This window comes from Cibotium barometz, chromosome 16 (genome assembly GCF_041138505.1).
Source record: "Cibotium barometz isolate CiBa-2024 chromosome 16, ASM4113850v1, whole genome shotgun sequence".
NCBI classification, from domain to species: domain Eukaryota; kingdom Viridiplantae; phylum Streptophyta; class Polypodiopsida; order Cyatheales; family Cibotiaceae; genus Cibotium; species Cibotium barometz.
Genome location: NC_141061.1, coordinates 30,533,682 through 30,551,632, shown reverse-complemented (window position 1 = coordinate 30,551,632; position 17,951 = coordinate 30,533,682). Strand labels below are relative to the sequence as shown.

At 41.9% G+C, this 17,951-nt stretch overlaps 1 protein-coding gene across 1 annotated transcript; it reads left to right on the top strand.

Moving 5' to 3' along the window:
• Nucleotides 1-5,079: 5,079 nt before the first annotated feature.
• Nucleotides 5,080-10,959, top strand: LOC147630543 (uncharacterized). The gene is made up of 2 exons (XM_086810825.1): nucleotides 5,080-5,817; nucleotides 10,888-10,959. Exons 1-2 carry the CDS (start codon nucleotides 5,080-5,082, stop codon nucleotides 10,957-10,959), a joined length of 810 nt encoding a protein of 269 aa, XP_086666951.1.
• Nucleotides 10,960-17,951: the final 6,992 nt, after the last annotated feature.

The window sequence follows — 17,951 nt, the reverse complement described above, 5'->3', positions numbered from 1 at the left end:
GTCCTCTTTCAGTGACTACGTGGCAAAATGTTCATTCTCTCCAAACGCGCTCTTATCCATTCTCCAAAAAAATTTCACTCCTCTGCTTCTCTAAAAATTTCACAAGCTTCATCTCATTCTCATTCTTCTGTCTCTCATGATCTAATAGCTCAGCTTATACTTTTTGCTCGGTTAGTAATGGGTGATACATCTAATCGAAAGTTTCATTTGAACATCAAGCTCAACCAAGAGTATGCAACTACACGGAGTGTCTACCAAAGATCCCTATCATGTGCAAATGAAGCTCAACATCTTCGCAACGAAGGAAAGAAGCATATTGACCTATGGACAGATGGAAGTCTATATCCACCAGATCCCAAAACAGGAAGGTATCCTTCTTTTCACACACCACATGATTTGATTAGATTTGTTGGTGATGGGGAGGATGGCTTACTTGGTTATAGTTCAAGACTAGCTCAATCACATATTAATTATGCAGAATATACTACATATCTTCAAAATACTTCATCTTTGAATGCAACAAAAATTTTAGAACTTGAAAACGAAATAGTGTCTTTGAAACAAGAAAATGATAAATTGAAATCCTTAAAAGAAACTCCAATAGGATTAAGAGCACGAGTAAAACGAATGCGAGATGTAGTTAACTTAACAGAGAGATCTGGACAAAGAAAAAAAAGGTTAAAACTTGTAAGAGATCATGTTACTAACCTTCTAGGATTTGATATGTCTAATGCTCAGGAAAGGGTGGGATTTTTGAATGAGCTTATGAATAGGTCGGATATCTTGAAACTTTTAGAACTTCCTGAAAATCAAACTCAAAAAAAACAGGTCTTTCAACATCTATTAAAAGATATGGACTTATTAGTCCAGCCTTCTCAAATGCAAGAAGTTTGTGACACAGTGGGAGTGAGTAGAAAGGGATACAGAGCCATCTCTAAAACCTGGTTCAGGGTCCTTAAGTATTACAAAATCAAAGCTTTTGGGTTGCCTAGACCTCACAAGGTTGGAAAATATAGAACTATGTTAAATGAGGAAATTTCTAAACATTTCGGAGAGTATTTCCATATTGAGGGAACAATGCCATATGAGAGACAAAAAAAAAAATCATCTTTTGAATACAACGTTTATAATAATATTTGGATGAACATTAGAAAAGTCCAATCTTTTATGGTGAGATATTACAACATAAGAGAAATAGATTGTGAAGGAAAACTTGTATTTGTTTTAAAATTGGATGAAGCTCAAATCCAAAAGTGTCAAAAAATGGAAAGAATATCTATATCCCTAATGAATAAAGCATTGGACTATAGTCAGGGTAAGCTTGATTCTCCATGCCACAAAACTCAATCAGAAATGGAGCTATGGTGGATTGGATCAGCTCAGGTACCAGTAGAGAGTCATGAAACATTAAAGTGGCTCTTCTCAAAAACAGACATTCCTTCAGTTATTCAGAGCCAGAATACAGGTGAACACCTTCATGTTGATGACATAGGTGATTTCATTGTGGAATGGCATTTGAGTGCTGACCTCAAGGCGTTGAAGTGTATGTTTGGTGTATGTGGAGGAGCAAATACCAAATATCCATGTCTTTATTGCATGGCAAGCACAGGGACAAAAGAATGGCTTGCAGAAAATGAGATTGGAAAACCACCATCCAGAAATAATGTGAATATTGTCGATTATCCAACCTCTATTAAAATATGGGATCCAATTCTACCAATACATTTGAAAAATGTGCATATATGTACACTGCATGCAGAGATAAGAATCTTGGACAAATTGCTCAGACTTCATCTGGACTATGCATATTCTATTAAGCCGACTAAACTTGCAGATGAGTGCATAGAAAAGTGCGAAGCCTTGCTCTCTCAAATGGGTTTTCATGGTGGGGAAGTGCATCTTAAAAAAGATCCTGTTCTTTCTGGAGGTACAGGTGATGTTCTGCAAGATGTTTCAATGGGAGGAGCAAAAGCGAGAAGATTTTTGAGCAACCATGACACCAAACAAGTCAACGCAATGTGGAACTGTTGGAAACAGCTGTGTAACATCACCACAAATGTTAAAAGTAGACCAGATGTAGCCAACAAACGTATGGAAGTTTGGAAAAAACTCGACAATTTTTTCAAAGTCCTTAGACGACAAGTTGGTTCGAATACTTATGCAGATGATTTCAAAAATGCAATAAAGCTTTTGATCAAAGCTATCACAGATGCCTGGGGAGAAAAAGACATAACTTATTACTTGGTGAGTATTCAGACTTATCAAAACAGTTATATATTGGTGTGTCCAGACTTATTACTTGAAATTTCTTAAATGTACTAACAAAAATTTTCTTTGTAGCATATTCTTTACTTGCATGGACCATATTTTGCTACAGAAGGACCACTTGCAACATGGAATACACAAGGATTGGAAAAGTCTCATTATCAAGCGAGAACTTCCTTTTTTAGATGTACCCGAAGAGGAGGAGGTGGACAAAGAAGAAGCAATGCACTAAATGAATTATTCAATTGGTTCTACAGGAGGCAATTACAAAGGATGAGATCAAAGACCCAGCAATCTGAAACTACACCAACACCTCAAGAAAGAGACTAATGATTACTAACACATTTGTACCTCTAACAAAAAGTATTGCTGAAATAAAATTGGTCCTTGCAAAATATTGTGTACATTAGTATTTGATTCTCTTGGGACTTCTTGGCATGTCACCTCTGTATCTCAAAAATTTCCTCCTTCTATAACCTCCAAGGAGATTGATATCTGACACCTCAGCTGCAGCTGCATAGCTTGAGTAGCAAAGAAAGTATCCTGCTCTTGAGGCATTGAAACCTGCAGCATATCCAAAGATTCTAAGAGCAGCAGCTCTCTCTAGAAGCAAAACCTTGTTAGCATTTATTTGAAGGGAAGTATATCCCATAAACCTTGACAACACCTTGAAGGCAAATATTGGCAACTCAGCATCTTCAGAGAAGTTCATGTGGAATGCACAGAACACAGCCTTATCCAATGTAGGCAAGTAGTGCATGAGAGCAGATGAAGGCCTTCTTGACCTTGTTTCTGTAGATTTCACTCTGGTGCCTCTAGCTCTTCCCAGAAAATCATCCTTATCAAGTAATTCAATCTGCAAGACAAAAACCTCAATTAAAAAAAATTACAATCAAAATAACATTTAACAAAGGATTAAATGGAAGGTACCTTCTGCAACTCATCCTCAATTACTACTTTCTCTTTCATCAAGTTGCAAGAGCCAACCCTTTGCACTTTATCAGAATCTGCCTGAAGCTTGAAATCTCTGCCAAAAGTCTCAATACCTAACTCAATTAGCCTGTCCTCAAAATCCTCATCACTCAAGGAAGGTTTCCCCTCTTCCATTTTTTTAAGGCACAAGGCAAGTGCATCAGTAGCAGGGATAAATGAGTTGTCAGATGTTTGCAAATCAAGTGCCAAAAACTCCTCCTTTGGCTCTACTTCTGTATCAATAAAGTCCTTGGCCACTTCACAAGCTTCTGAAATTGCTGCAATACAGTAGTCTTCTCTGATATTGAAGAGACATTGAAGATAGGAAAGAGGAATAAAATCTTTCTCATTGATATAAAAGAAAGGAAGGTTTGGAAGAGTAACAGAGGATTCAGATATACTTGCTACCTCTGAAGGCTCTTCAGTTATAGTGGAAGCCCTAAATTCTGCAACATCAAGATTTGCACTTTCTCTCTCCTCAGCTTGAACATCAATTTCTTCCTCTTCTAAAATTTCACATTTCTCTAACTTTGAAACTGTGGTGACAATTAAGTTTTCTTCCTCATTCTCTGCATCAATTTCTGGCTCTTGCACTTTATCCTGTATTTCTGCTTTCAAAAAAAGGAAGAAAAGAAAGGAGACATCCTTGGGGACAAGGTTGCAATGTTTTTTATGGATAGGACAAGAAATGGATGAAGGGCATGTGAAAGAAGTTCTTTTTGAAAATCTACTGAACCTCTTTGTTACTTTGGCTTTCTCCACAGATAGCTGTGTAAAATCTGTAAGGTGACAAAAATCATGGTCTCCGAGACGAAAACAATGGGCTTGAATTAACATTTCAAATTGGTTGTACTCATCGTCAAGAATGTCCTTGAGCTTCAATAAAACATCTGAAAGAGAAAACCTTGGATTGAAAATCTCCACTGCATCAAAGTATACCTTCATATCATGACCATCTTGCAAAATAGCATTCAAGAGCTTCTCACTTGGGCTTTCTTCAACAAGCTCATGTCGACCCGCAACGCCTTTACTCATTGAGATGTTTGACAAAAAAGCCTGAAAAAATCTGATGTGCCCGAACCAAGCGAATAGGAAAGGTCCAAAAAAATTGGAATGACTCTATCGCTTGGTGCGGGATTTACCAATTCCAAGTTCTCCAATTAAATTTTTATTTTTGCAAAAAAGGGTGTGGAAGAGAAAAAGGTGAACAACTTGATCTGAGGCAAACGAGTGGTCCAAAACTGGGGAAAAATTTTAAAAACGCGTGAACTTAAGACATTAAATAGTGACCGTTTATGCCACGTGGCGACAATGATTACATACCACGTGTACTCAACGGTACTCTGTACGACCAATCCGAGGTATAAAAAGTTAATATTGTTAAAAATATTCATTTTTTTCACCGTCACTGTATCAAGCAAAACCAGGCTTCCTTTTGTTTCTCAACCCCACTTTTTCGTTATCAAGTGTTCTTTATTCCCTAACCGAATCAAGCGATAACGAACATCCGATTCACCTGGATTTCCCTCTCCGCTTCGTTCGGGTCTTTGGTTTTTTCTACATCCCGCATCAAGCGAGTACGCACATCCGGACCTCCCGGATTCTCAGCATCGCTTAGTTCGGGTCTTCACTTTTTTCTCAATCCCGCATCAAGCGAATACACGCTTCCGAACCTCCCGGAATATCATATTCGCTTCGTTCGGGATATTCTTACTTCGTGCCCGAATCAAGCGATAAGCACCTTCCATAATCTTTGGAATCCCTACATCGCTTCGTTCAGGCTTGTTTATAATTTTGTCCTATAGTACAAATTTCTTGATCTGGTCTCCTTTTCTTTTTTCAATGGCAAGGACGAAGCAGACTGCAAGGAAGGTTTACCCACCAGTTGAGACTGAAAAACCTGAAGACAAGCCAGGTCCTTCCGAACAGGAAAAGCCCCTTCCAAAGCCTCGTGCGAAGGCAACAGCAAGAAAGAGATTGAATTATCAGGTGAAGTCCTTAAGAGAGATAAGAGCAGCACAGAAATCTACAAGTCTCCTCATCCCTCGACTGCCATTTACACGGGTTGTCAGGGACATATCAGAAAGGTTGGTTGGTAAAATGAGAAACACATATCTTCAGAAAGTTCGATGGGAAACCCAGGCCCTCATGTGTCTTCAAGAGGCTGCAGAAGATTTTTTAATTGACTTTATGAATGATGGCTATATTGCTGCTGCATTTGCTCATAGGATCACTCTCATGAGCAAAGATTTTGTGCTGGTGTCCAGACTTAGATATAAGTTTGACAAAGCTTTGGAGCCTATTCCAAGTCAAGATATGAGAGCTTTTGAAATTCTTAATATCCCTCCAGCAAGGCAGCCCAAGCAGTCTGTTGTTATTGAAGATATTTCTCATCCTTATGATACAAGAAAAGCTCAGGATATCAAAGAAGAAGTTGAAAAAGAGAGAGAGCAAGAGAAAATTTCAGAGGATGCACTTCTTTCTCAGCAAGCTGAGATTCTCCATTCATCCAATTCAGAGCTTTATAAGAATGTGACAGGTCAGATGATAGTAGATGTGTCCATGCCTGGAGAGGATGAGGTGTATTGTGACATTGCCCCTGAGGACACAAGCATGCTGGTGAATCCTAATATTGAGATATCTGACACAGTCCTCTTCATCTGCCTGAGGTTTGTAGAGATTTGCTTTTGTTTTCTTGATGAATTTCCCAGGAACCATATTTTGTTGACATGTTTTGTTTGTGTATCCAGATGTCTTATGAGGGATCTTCATGAATCAATGGCTGTGCAAGTGACAATTCTTGATCCCCTTGTAACACAGTGCCTTTTCAATAGGCAAGGGGATCTTGCAAGTTTTCTCAAAAACTTTGATATGCTTACCTGCAATTACATTGTGTACCCTTATGTGGAAGTGTAAGACTCATTCTCAATAACCTTTTGCCTATTATAGACATGACAGTATCCATTACTAATTTCAGAACTCATATTATCACAGAGGCCATTGGAGTCTTATTATTATCAATCTATTGGATAGAGATGTGATCTTTATGAACTCTTTGGCATCCATCCATGGGAGAAGTAAAATGTAAGAATCAATTTTGCCATGTGTTGACCCTCAAATTTCTTGCATGATTTCAGTTATTTGGTTGACCCTCAAAATTTGATGTTTGCAGTGCTGCCAAACTTATCCTGAGTTATCTAGCTTCTACCTATGTAGACTACAAACTTGAAGATTTTAAGTACTTCAATCAGGAAGTTCCCTTGCAGAAAGACTCAACATCTTGTGGATGGATGGTTCTTGCTAATGCTTGGAGATTTCTTGAGTCAAGATTCAGAATGTTAACACTTCCTGTAAGTTCATGTATAAAAACCATTGATTGATTTAGTGAATACATTGAGTGACCTGTTTTCTAACTTTCTTATTTTCTTTTGTCTTAGTTGCATGAGTATACAGATTCTTGGGTAAGTTGGGTAAGGGAGAAGTCAGTGTCCATGGTTCTGAGCAGATCCATCAATCCATATGATCCTGATTCTCCCTTTCCACCTGGATCCAAGGATACAACTTCAAAGAAAAGGAAAAGGGAGAAGAAGGATAGCAAAGACAAGGATGACTCATTCAAGAAGGAGAAGACCTTTGCCAAAGAGAAGAAGAAGAGAAAGAAGAGCCCTTCCAAGAGCAAGTCTTCCAAGGGGAAAAAGAGCCATTCTAAAGAGAGGAGCCATTCTAAATTAAAGATCCCTCAAGCTACAGAGAAGATCCCTACCCCTCCTGTTAAAGAGAAGAGCCCTAGCCCACTTGCTAAAGAGAAAACCCCCAGCCCTCCTGCCAAAGAGATGACCTCTTCACCAGCTCAAGTGAAGACACCTATCAAAGAGAAGATCCCTAGTCCTCCTTCCAAAGAGAAGAGCTCTTCTCCAGCTAAAGAGAAGACACCTATCAAAGAGAAGACCCCTGTCAAAGAGAGGAGTGCTGCTAAAGGTCTTCCTTTTCACTCACCAGTGAAATTTAAAATTCAGAAGCGTCGTTTGTCCAACAAAGGTAGTAAGAGGGCAAATGTTGGCTCTCCATTTAATTTCTTGTTCAAGTTACCCAAGAAGACTGCCAAGTCTCCAAGGCCAACCTCCAAAGAATCTTCTCCAAAACCAGACCCCACTGCCAAATCTCCCTCGCCAACACGTGAAGGTCTCAAAGAGGAGCCCAACTTACCACCATTAGGGGAATCCACTCTAAAGTCTTCCTCTCCAACACCTCAAGTGCTGAAAACTCCAGAACTTGAACCTCAATCAGCAAAATTTGATCGAAGCAAACAGAAGAGAGAAAGATTCTCTAAAGATGCAGGGTCATCTCATGCCAAAAGGAAAGTTGATTTTGCAGAGTGATTCCACATATTGGATTTTGTTTTGTTCATTTTGTCCATATGAACACACATTTTTGGGTTAATTTTCTGTAAAATTCTGTATCAATAATTTGATATCAATCTGTTAAACCTTTCTTTGTGTCGCGAACAATTTGTTAACCAATTTTGTGAATAAGACGAGACGAAATCTAGCAGAATATATTGATTACATTATCATTTTCAACTATACAAACTTGCCCTTGCAAGTGGCTCAAATACAACTTTTTTTGGGGGGAGACATGTGATGCATGAGGTTACACTCTCCATCCTTGTACGGATAACAATATCATCTACTTTGAATCTATATTCAGGTGATATTTCATCCAGAAACTCAAGCGACTCTCTTACATGTTGTAGTCGCCAGTTTGATGTTACTATGAGTTTCCTAGGATCTATGAATGGGTGGACTATGATGTTAAATTCAAACTCTGGACAATTCTCTTCAGAGTCCAAAGGGACCCAACTACCAAGCTTGCTTTTCCATCTCCTATAGTCATAGCCCAAAACTAAGGATTGGCGACACAGTTGGTATGAGATGGACAAAGAATTTGGGCTTACTCTACAACTGATATTGTCCCCCATATGAAAAGTTTCCTTGGTACTCCATCCTTCTCCGAGTACAGTGTCCAGATCAGTCAGAGATAGTCTTCTATTAAGCCACATCGTTCTTGTCCTCTCCAATTCCATTGTTTTGAAACATGCCACAAAGACATGTATAGGCAAGAACCATTGAAGTTTAATCCTTCTTGAAATCCTTCCAGGAGACATTGCTTTCAGAATATCATCTTTGATTTTGGATTTGAAGCTTGTTATGGTATTTGGATCAGGAACATCCCATTCTAGTGACATTATTGTGGGAATAGGTATGTCATACAATTCTCCATGAACACCTTCTCTTGATGGAACCCTGTATTCTGCAAAATACACAAATAAATCCACTAATTTGTAAAATGAAGGTGGTTTGTCTGCGTACATGACATCTGCAATCCCCTTGTGAATTGCCTTGAATGTGCCACTTAAGCTCTCAACAGGCTGCCACTCCACAGCTGTTGACGGAAAGATAACTGAAATGAAACAAACAATAAATATATCAGAAAGAGAAATATTGTGTTGTGTCAAATAGATAAAGGTTTGTTGAATTACAGTAAGAATGGAGAATTGGATGTTCATCCAAGTTCAACACCATGTCTTTGGCCATGTAGACATGTTGAACTTTTGCAAGCCAGCCATTGTCGGTCACTTTGAATGCAAGAACACGACCTTTCCAATGGGATTTCACTTCATTTCGCTTGGTTCTTTTCACCCTGTGGGCACCTTTGCAAGAGGGAAGCATTGTTACCCAATCATTCACACGAAAAGACATGGGTTTCCAAACACCATCTTCTCTCGTGTTATGAAAATCACAAGAAGTAATATTATGAGAAGGACGACGTGAGGACGCCATAGAAGATCACAGATAAGAGCAAAATAGTAAATCTTTTGAATAGTGAATCTTTTGAATAGGGAATCTTTTGAAAGTGCAAAGAAGAAAGAATAAACCATATGCCAAAATGAAAGGAAGGCGGAAAGTAGACGTCCGATGTTTTGTCATTAATAGCGTTGTTTTCAAGGCCTGGAAAGAGGATTTCGTATCTTTAATGCTTGAATTTTTTAAAATAAAAAATGGAACAAGATGTCACTATTTTGGACCCAAACTTTAATGTTAGCCATCGGAAACGTCTAAATTTAGCCGTTTTAGCCGTTCGCCACTAAAATAGAACCGTTAGGAAGACATTTGGAGGAGACAAGAATGCCATACTTTTGTATACGTGTCAATTCACAATTGGGCAATTTCTTAATCCTTGGATTAACAAACAGCCCTTTTCTAGCCGTTTTTGGCCCTAATGCCTTAAGAAAACCATGTCTCCCTTTTCAAATTCCAAACCCCTCTTATTCTTGTCATAGTGTTTCTTTTGTCTCTTTTGAGCCTCACGTATGTGTTTCTTGATTTTTGCCATTTGTTCATCCAAAAGCCAAACCAATAAATTCATAGTGACCATATCGTGTGCCAAATGCAGTTCTCGGTATATCTTCTTACTTTATTTGGATTTGGTATTCGGATTTGGTGATAACCCGAATGTAAGTCAATCTTTGAAAACACTTCAGCCCCGCTCAATTGACTTAACAAATCATCTATGTGTGGCAAAGGATATTTATTTTTGATGGTCTATTTATTCAACCCCCTATAGTCAATACTAGAATAGGGTTCAGATTAACTCAATTGCATGATCTACAGACCTAGGAGGAGGTTATCCCGGCAACTCATCAGGAAAAACATCTTTATACTCCTCCAAAAGTTTGTCCACATATAAAGGATTTTTGGGTTTCTCCTCCTCTTTCGACTCATTTGCAAATATTAGAAAAGTCTCACAGCCTTGTTTTATACCCCTCAAGAGTTTTATTGCAGAAATAAGAACTCCCTTGGTATCTTTTTCAAGCCCCTTGATTTTGTATTCAGTGTCGGTTTTGTGTTTGAATGTAAGAGTTCTATCTTCGCAATCAATCAACGCATGATTACCCACTAGCCAATCCATGCCAATGATTACGTCTCGCTCACCCATGAAAAATTGACCCTTCTTCAAGCTTTCGTATCTCCAAAACTGATGAGAATTTACCTGTGCTCGTGAGATAGTGTTTTGTTCTCCTCGAGACGAGGTCTACAAGCGTGGTGAGACACTCTCTCTCCAGACTTGCCTCCGAATTCTCAAAAAACAGACTTTAATATTGAATTTTCTAGAGAGAATGAAAAACAGGCATTTTCTTACTTTTTCTCTAATCTAAGGCATCAAATGGGATTGAAAACGACTAAAGTATGAAACCTTCACTCTGGCAAAGTTGTTCTATGTGATAAGGACTACATTTCATACATACAAAACTTTTTCTAATTCAATCCATAGCATGCTCAAAAATCAATCCCAATGTATGCACTTGTGAAGGTGGGATGTCACTGTCAGAACATGCCCATATGAGACTTTGCACAAACATCCAAAATCACCTAAAAATCACTTTTAAACTTTATCTACATGCATGATACAAAAAAGTTTATTATGGCCTACAAGGGTCTATTACATCTCAACATCAATGCATTTGATTTCTTGATGCAAATCTACCACAGAAACATTGATTGCCTTGATCTGTCCCCTACCCTCAAAACACTCCTTGCTGTCTTCCATCTCAATAAAGAGATGGATCCAATGTAGCTTTTTTCCTTGAAGGTCATAGAGATCAAGGTCATAGAGATCAAGGTACCAATCCTTCGAGTCTCCGGCAATGTCAATGCTGCTTGAGGGAAATGAAAGCTTCCTTTTGCTTAACATCTTTTGCTATGCAAAAGTGATTTTTGTAAAACAACTGAAAAGCAATTCTAGCATATTTACAAAAAAAATAAAGCAACAATGCACAAGAGCTAAAAAAGATAACTTCATGCATATCACCATAAGGAATGGTCCTACGTAAATAATAGCATGCACCAAGGGCATTCTTGAATGATGCTGTGGGGGCATTATTAATTTAAAATTACATGAAAAGAATGGCCATAGGGCTATTCTTGGAAGCCTTGGGGTGAGTTCTGCATGAAAATAATGGTTCTTACACCTATTGGGCCATTCTTGGTGGATGCCCCATGGCCATTCCAAAATGACCTTGAGGCTTTGGGTCATTCAAGAATGGCCCTTGGGCCATTCTTCCACCTATTATGCATGAACAGAATGGCCCTATAGCCATTCTAGGATGCCCCATGATCATTTCAAAATGACCTTGAGGCCTTGGGGTCATGCAAGAATGGACCTTGGGCCATTCTTCCAGTTGTGCATGAAACGAATGGCCCTAGAGCCATTCTTGGATGCCCAATGTCCATCCCAAAATGACCTTGAGAGGCATTGGGGTCATGCAAGAATGGCCTTTGGGTCATTCTTCCACCTATTGTACATGAAAAGAATGGCCCAAGGTCCATTCTTGGAAGCCCCATGGCCATTCCAAAATGATCTTGAGGCCCAAGGGTCATACAAGAATGGTCCTTACACATATTGTGCATGGCAAGAATGGTCCTAGGGCCATTCTAGATGCCCCATGGCCATTCCAAAATGACCTTAAGGCCTTGGGGTCATGGAGGAATGGTCCTTACACCTGTTATATCCATGAAAAGAATATCCCTATAGGGCCATTCTTAGATACCCCAAGGCCATCCGAAAATGACCTTGAAGCCTTGGAGTCATGCAAGAATGGCCTTTGGGCCATTCTTCCACCTGTTGTGCATGAAACGAATGGCCCTAGGGCCATTCTTGGATGCCCCATGGCCATTCCAAAATGACCTTGAGGACTTGGGGTCATGGAAGAATGGTCCGTACACGTCCTGCATGAAACGAATGGTCCTAGGGCCATTCTTGGATGCCCAATGTCCATCTCAAAATGACCTTGAGGCATTGGGGTCATGTAAGAATGGCCCTTGGGTCATTCTTCCACCTGTTGTACATGAAAAGAATGGCCCAAGGGCCATTCTTGAAAGCCCCATGGCCATTCCAAAATGACCTTGAGGCCCAAGGGTCATACAAGAATGGTCCTTACACATGTGCATGGCAAGAATGGTCGTATGGCAATTCTAAATGCCCCATGGCCATTCCAAAATGACCTTGAGGCCTTGGGGTCATGAAGGAATGGTTCTTACACCTGTTATATATATAAAAAGAATGTCTCTAGCCATTCTTAGACGTCACATGGCCATCCGAAAATGACCTTGACGCCTTGGAGTCATGCAAGAATGGCCCTTGGGCCATTTTGCCACCTCTTGTGCATGAAAAGAATGCCCCTAGTGCCATTCTCGGATTCCCCATGGCCTTTCCATTGAGGACTTGGGGTCATGGAAGAATGGTCCGTACACATGTTCTGCATGACGACACGAATGGTGCTAGTGCCATTCTTGGATGCCCTAAGGCCGTTCCCAAATGACCTTTAGGCCTTGGGGTCATGCAAGAGTGGCCTTAGGTCATATAAGAATGGTCCTTAAGCATGTGCATGGCAAGAATGGTCCTAGGGTCATTCTTGGATGGTCCTAGATCCTAGGTCCTAGGGACATTCTTGGATGCCACATGACCATCCCAAAATGACCTTGAGGCCTTGGGATCATGCAAGAATGGCCCTTGGGTAATTTTTCCATATGTTTTCCATGAAATAAATAGCCCTAAGGCCTTTCTTGGATGCCAAATGTCCTTCCTAGAATGACCTTGAGGCCTTGGGGTCATGCAAGAATGGCCCTTGAGTCATTTTTTACCGCTTGTTATACATGAAAAGAATGGCTCAAGGGCCATTCTTGGAAGCCCCGTGGCCATTTTGAAATGACCTTGAGGCCCAAGGGTCATACAAGAATGGTCCTTACACATATTGTGCATGGTAAGAATGGTCCCACGGCCATTCTTGAATGCCCCATGGCCATTCCAAATTGACCTTGAGGCCTTGGGGTCATGCAGAAATGGTACTTACCTGTTGTGCATGAAAAGAATGGCCCTATGGCCATTATTGGATACCCCATGGCCATCCAAAAATGACTATGAGTCCTTGAGGTCATGCGAGAATGGCCCCAGGGCCATTCTTCCACATGGTGTGCATGAAAAGAATGGCCCTGTTGAGCATGAAAATAATGGCCATTTGGCCATTTTGGGATGTCTCCATGGCCCCTATTTCATGCCCGAGATGCATTTCAAATTAAGACAGTGGATATTTGAGTCCTTGGGGTCATGCAAGAATGGCCCCCCTTACAACTCTTGTGCATGAAACAAATAGCCCTTGGGCCATTCTTGGATGGCCCAATGGCCATTCCAAAATGACCTTGAGGCCTTGGGGTCATGCAAGAATGGCCCTAGGGCCATTCTGCCGCCTATTGTGGATGAAAATAATGGCCCTATGGCCATTCTTTGATGCCCCCATGGCCATCCCAAAATGACTATGAGTCCTTGGGGTCATGCAAGAATGGCCCTAGGGCCATTCTTCCACATGGTGTGCATGAAAATAATGGCCTTTGGGCCATTCTTGGGATGCTCCCATATCCATCTCCCAAAATGACCTTGAGGCCTTGGGGTCATGCAAGAATGGACCTAGGACCATTCTTCCACCTGTTGCGCATGTAAAGAGTCTAATACAATATGACCTTAAGGCCTTGCGGTCATGCAAGAATGGCCTTTGTGGTCATTCTTCAACCTTTTATGCATGAAAAGAATGGCCCCATGGACACTCTTAGCCCCATGGCCATCCCAAAAATGACCTTGAGACCTTGAGGTCATGCAAGAATGGCCCTAGGGCCATTCTTCCTCATGTTGTGCATAAGGAATGGTTTTATGTAATTAATAGTATGTCCCAAGGGCATTCTTAAATGCTACTATAGGGCCATTCTTAATTTAAAATTACATAAAAAGAATGTCCATAGGGCTATGCTTGGAAGCCTTGGGGTCAATTGAGCATGAAACAAATGGTTCTTACACCTATTGAGCCATTCTTGGATGCCCCATGGCCATTCCAAAATGACCTTAAGACTTTGGGTCATTCAAGAATGGCCCTTGGGCCATTCTTCCACCTATTGTGCATGAAAATATTGGCCCTATGGCCATTCTTGGATGCCCCATGGTCATTCCAAAATGACCTTGAGGTCTTGGAGTCATGCACGAATGGCCCATTATTCCAGTTCTTCATGAAACAAATGGCCCTAGGGCCATTCTTGGATGCACAATGTCCATCCGAGAATGACCTTGATGCCTTGGGGTCATGCAAGAATGTGCCTTGGATCATTCTTCCACCTGTTGTACATGAAAAGAATGGCGCCATTCTTGGAAGCTCCATGGCCATTCCAAAATTACCTTGAGGCCCAACGGTCATACGAGAGTGGTCCTTACACATGCTATGCATGGAGGCCCAACGGTCATACGAGAGTGGTCCTTACACATGCTGTGCATGGTAGGAACGGTCATACAAGAGTGGTCCTTACACATGCTCCTTACACATGCTGTGCATGGTAGGAACGGTCATACAAGAGTGGTCCTTACACATGCTCCTTACACATGCTGTGCATGGCAAGAACGGTCCTAGGGCCATTCTCGGATTCCCCATGGCCATTCCGAAATTACCTTGAGGCCTTGGAGTCATGCAAGAATGGCCCTTGGGCCATTATTCCACCTTTTGTGAATGAAACTAATGGCTCTAGGGCCATTCTTTTGTGAATGAAACTAATGGCTCTAGGGCCATTCTTGGATGCCTCATGGCCATTCCAAAATGACCTTGAGGACTTGGGGTCATGGAAGTATGGTCCGTACACATGTTGTGTAGGAGAAGAATGGTCCTAGGGCCATTCATGGATGCCCCAAGGCCATTCCAACGTGACCTCGATTCCTTGGGGTTATGCAAGAGTGGCCCTTGGGTCATGCAAGAATGGTCCTTACACATGTGCATGGCAACAATGGTCCTACGGCCATTCTTGGATGCCCCATGGCCATTCCAAAATGACCTTGAGGCCTTGAGGTTATGCACTAATGGTCCTTACACGGGTTGTGCATGAAAACAATGGGCCTAGGGCCATTCTTGGATGCCCCATAGCCATCCCAAAATGACCTTGAGGCCTTGGGGTCATGGAAGAATGGCCCTTGGGCCATTTTTTGATGCCGAATGTCTATCCCAAAATGGCCTTGAGACCTTGGGGTCATGCAAGAATTGCCCTTGGGTCATTCTACCTCCTGTTGTACATGAAAAGAATGGCCCAAGGGCCATTCTTGGAAGCCCCATGGCCAATACAAAATGACCTTGAGGACTAAGGGTCATACAAGAAAAGTCCCTACACATGTTGTGCATGGCAAGAATGGTCCTACAGCCATTCTTGAAAGCCCCATGGCCATTCCAAAATGACCTTAAGGCCTTGGGGTCATGCATGAATGGTACTTATACCTGTTGTGCATGAAAAGAATGGCCCTAGGGCCATTCTTGGATGCCCCATGACCATCCCAAAATTACCATGAGGCCTTGGAGTCATGCAACAATACCCGTTGGGCCATGCTTCCACCTGTTGTGCAACAATACCCATTGGGCCATGCTTCCACCTGTTGTGCATGAAATGGTGGATATTAAACGCCTTGGGGTCATGTAGGAATGGTCCTTACACCACTTATGCATGAAAAGAATGGCCCTAGGACCATTCTTGGATTCCCCATGGCCATTCATCCACCTGTTCTGGATGAAAAGAATGGCCCTATGTCCATTCTTGGCTACCAGCATGGCCATCCTGAAATAACCTTGAGGCCTTGCGGTCATGCAAGAAAGGCCCTAGTTCCATTCTTCCACATGTTGTGCATGAAACGAATGGCCCTATGGCCATTCTTGGATGCCCGATATCCATCCCAAAAAGACCTTGAGGCCTTGCAGTCATACTAAAATGGCCCTAGGGCCATTCTTCCACCTCTTGTGCATGAAAAATGGCCATCCTTGGATGCCCTGGGCCATTCTAAAATGACCTTGAGGCCTTGGGGTCATGAAAGAATGGACTTTGGGGTCATTCTTCCACCTATCGTGCATGAAAAGAATGGCCCCATGGCCATTCCTGGATGCCCCATGGCCATCCCAAAATGACCTTGAGGCCTTGGGGTCATGGAAGAATGGTCCTAGGGCCATTCTTCCTCATGTTGTGCATGAAAAGAATGGCCCTAGGACCATTCTTGGATGCACCCATGGCCCCTTGGGGTCATGCAAAAATGGCCTTTGGGCCATTCTTGGAAGCCCCCATGGCCACTATGTCATGAACTAAGATGCATTTTAATATAAAACAGTGGATATTTTAGGCCTTGGGGTCATATAAGAATGGTCCTTACACGTGTTGTGCATGAAACGAATGGCCCTAGGCCATTCTTGGATGCCCTATAGCCATCCTAAACATGACCTTGAGGCCTTGGGTGAAACGATGCAGGGGAGAAGAGAGCTTGAGCTCTTACAAGCACATACACACACACTCACAAAACCCTAAAAGAGAGAACACACAAGGTGAGAGATTGAAAATCTTCTTCTTCACACAACACTCAAAACACCATATATAAAGATAAGAGTATACACAATATAAAAAGGTACTCAACCAAATACATACTAGGGTTCTCTATAGTGTGAACCCAACTAAATGAGCTGGCGCTATAACTATGCCAGTCTCTAGAATGGCTGTCACACAGCCTATCATCCCACTGGCCACATAGCACCCACCATGATCTCACCAACCATGCCAGTGGTGTAAGTGTGGGACCTATCCCCCCTAGGCGGGTCATCAGTGTCCACCGCCTCACTAGATGAGCTCGATATCTCAACATTGGGGTCATGCATAAATGGGCCCACGGCCATTCTTTCTCATGGTGTACATGAAAAAGAATGACCCTAGGCCCATTCTTGGATGCCCCTCATGGCCCCCCAAAATGAACTTGAGGCCTTGGGGTCATGTAAGAATGGCCTTAGGGCCATTCTTCCACCTGTTGAGCATGAAAACAATGACCATTTGGCCATTATTGGATGTCTCCATGGGCCCTATTTCATGCTCGGGATGCATTTCAAAGTACAACAATGGATATTTGAGTCCTTGTGTGGGGTCATGCAAGAAGTGCCCTTACAACTATTGTGACTGGAAAGAATAGCCCTTGGGCCATTCTTGGATGCCCCAACGGCTATTCCAAAATGACCTTGAGGACTTAGGGTCATGCAAGAATGGCCCTAGGGCCATTCTTTTGCCTCTTGTGGATGAAAAGAATGGCCCTATGGCCATTCTTGGATGCCCTATGGTGGCCATCGCAAAATGACCTTGAGGCCTTGGAGTCATGTAAGAATGGTCATAGGGCCATTCTTCCTCATGTTGTACATGCAAAAGAATGGCCCTAGGACCATTCTTGGATGCACCCATGGCCCCTTGGAGTCATGCAAAAATGGCCATTGGGCCATTCTTGGATGCCCCCATGGCCACTATTTTATGCACTGTGATGTATTTTAAAGTAAAAAAGTGGATATTTCAGGCCTTGGGGTCATGTAAGAATGGTCCTTACACCTGTTGTGCATGAAAAGAATGGCCCTAGGGCCATTCTTGGATGCCCCATAGCCATCCCAAAAATGACCTCGAGGCCTTGGGGTCATGCACCATGGCCATTATTTCTCATGTTGTGCATGAAAATGAATGGCCCTAGGGCCATTCTTGGATGCCTCCCATGGCCATCGCAAAATGACCTTAAGGCCTAGGGGTCATGTAACAATGGGCCTAAGGCCATTCTTCCACCTATTGAGCAAG

Coding starts and splice junctions, on each gene's coding strand:
- LOC147630543 (XM_086810825.1), top strand. CDS start 5,080: ATGGCAAGGACGAAGCAGACTGCAAGGAAGGTTTACCCACCAGTTGAG. Junction 5,818..10,887: donor CCATGCCTGGAGAGGATGAG/GTGTATTGTGAC, acceptor TTTTCCTTGAAG/GTCATAGAGATCAAGGTCAT.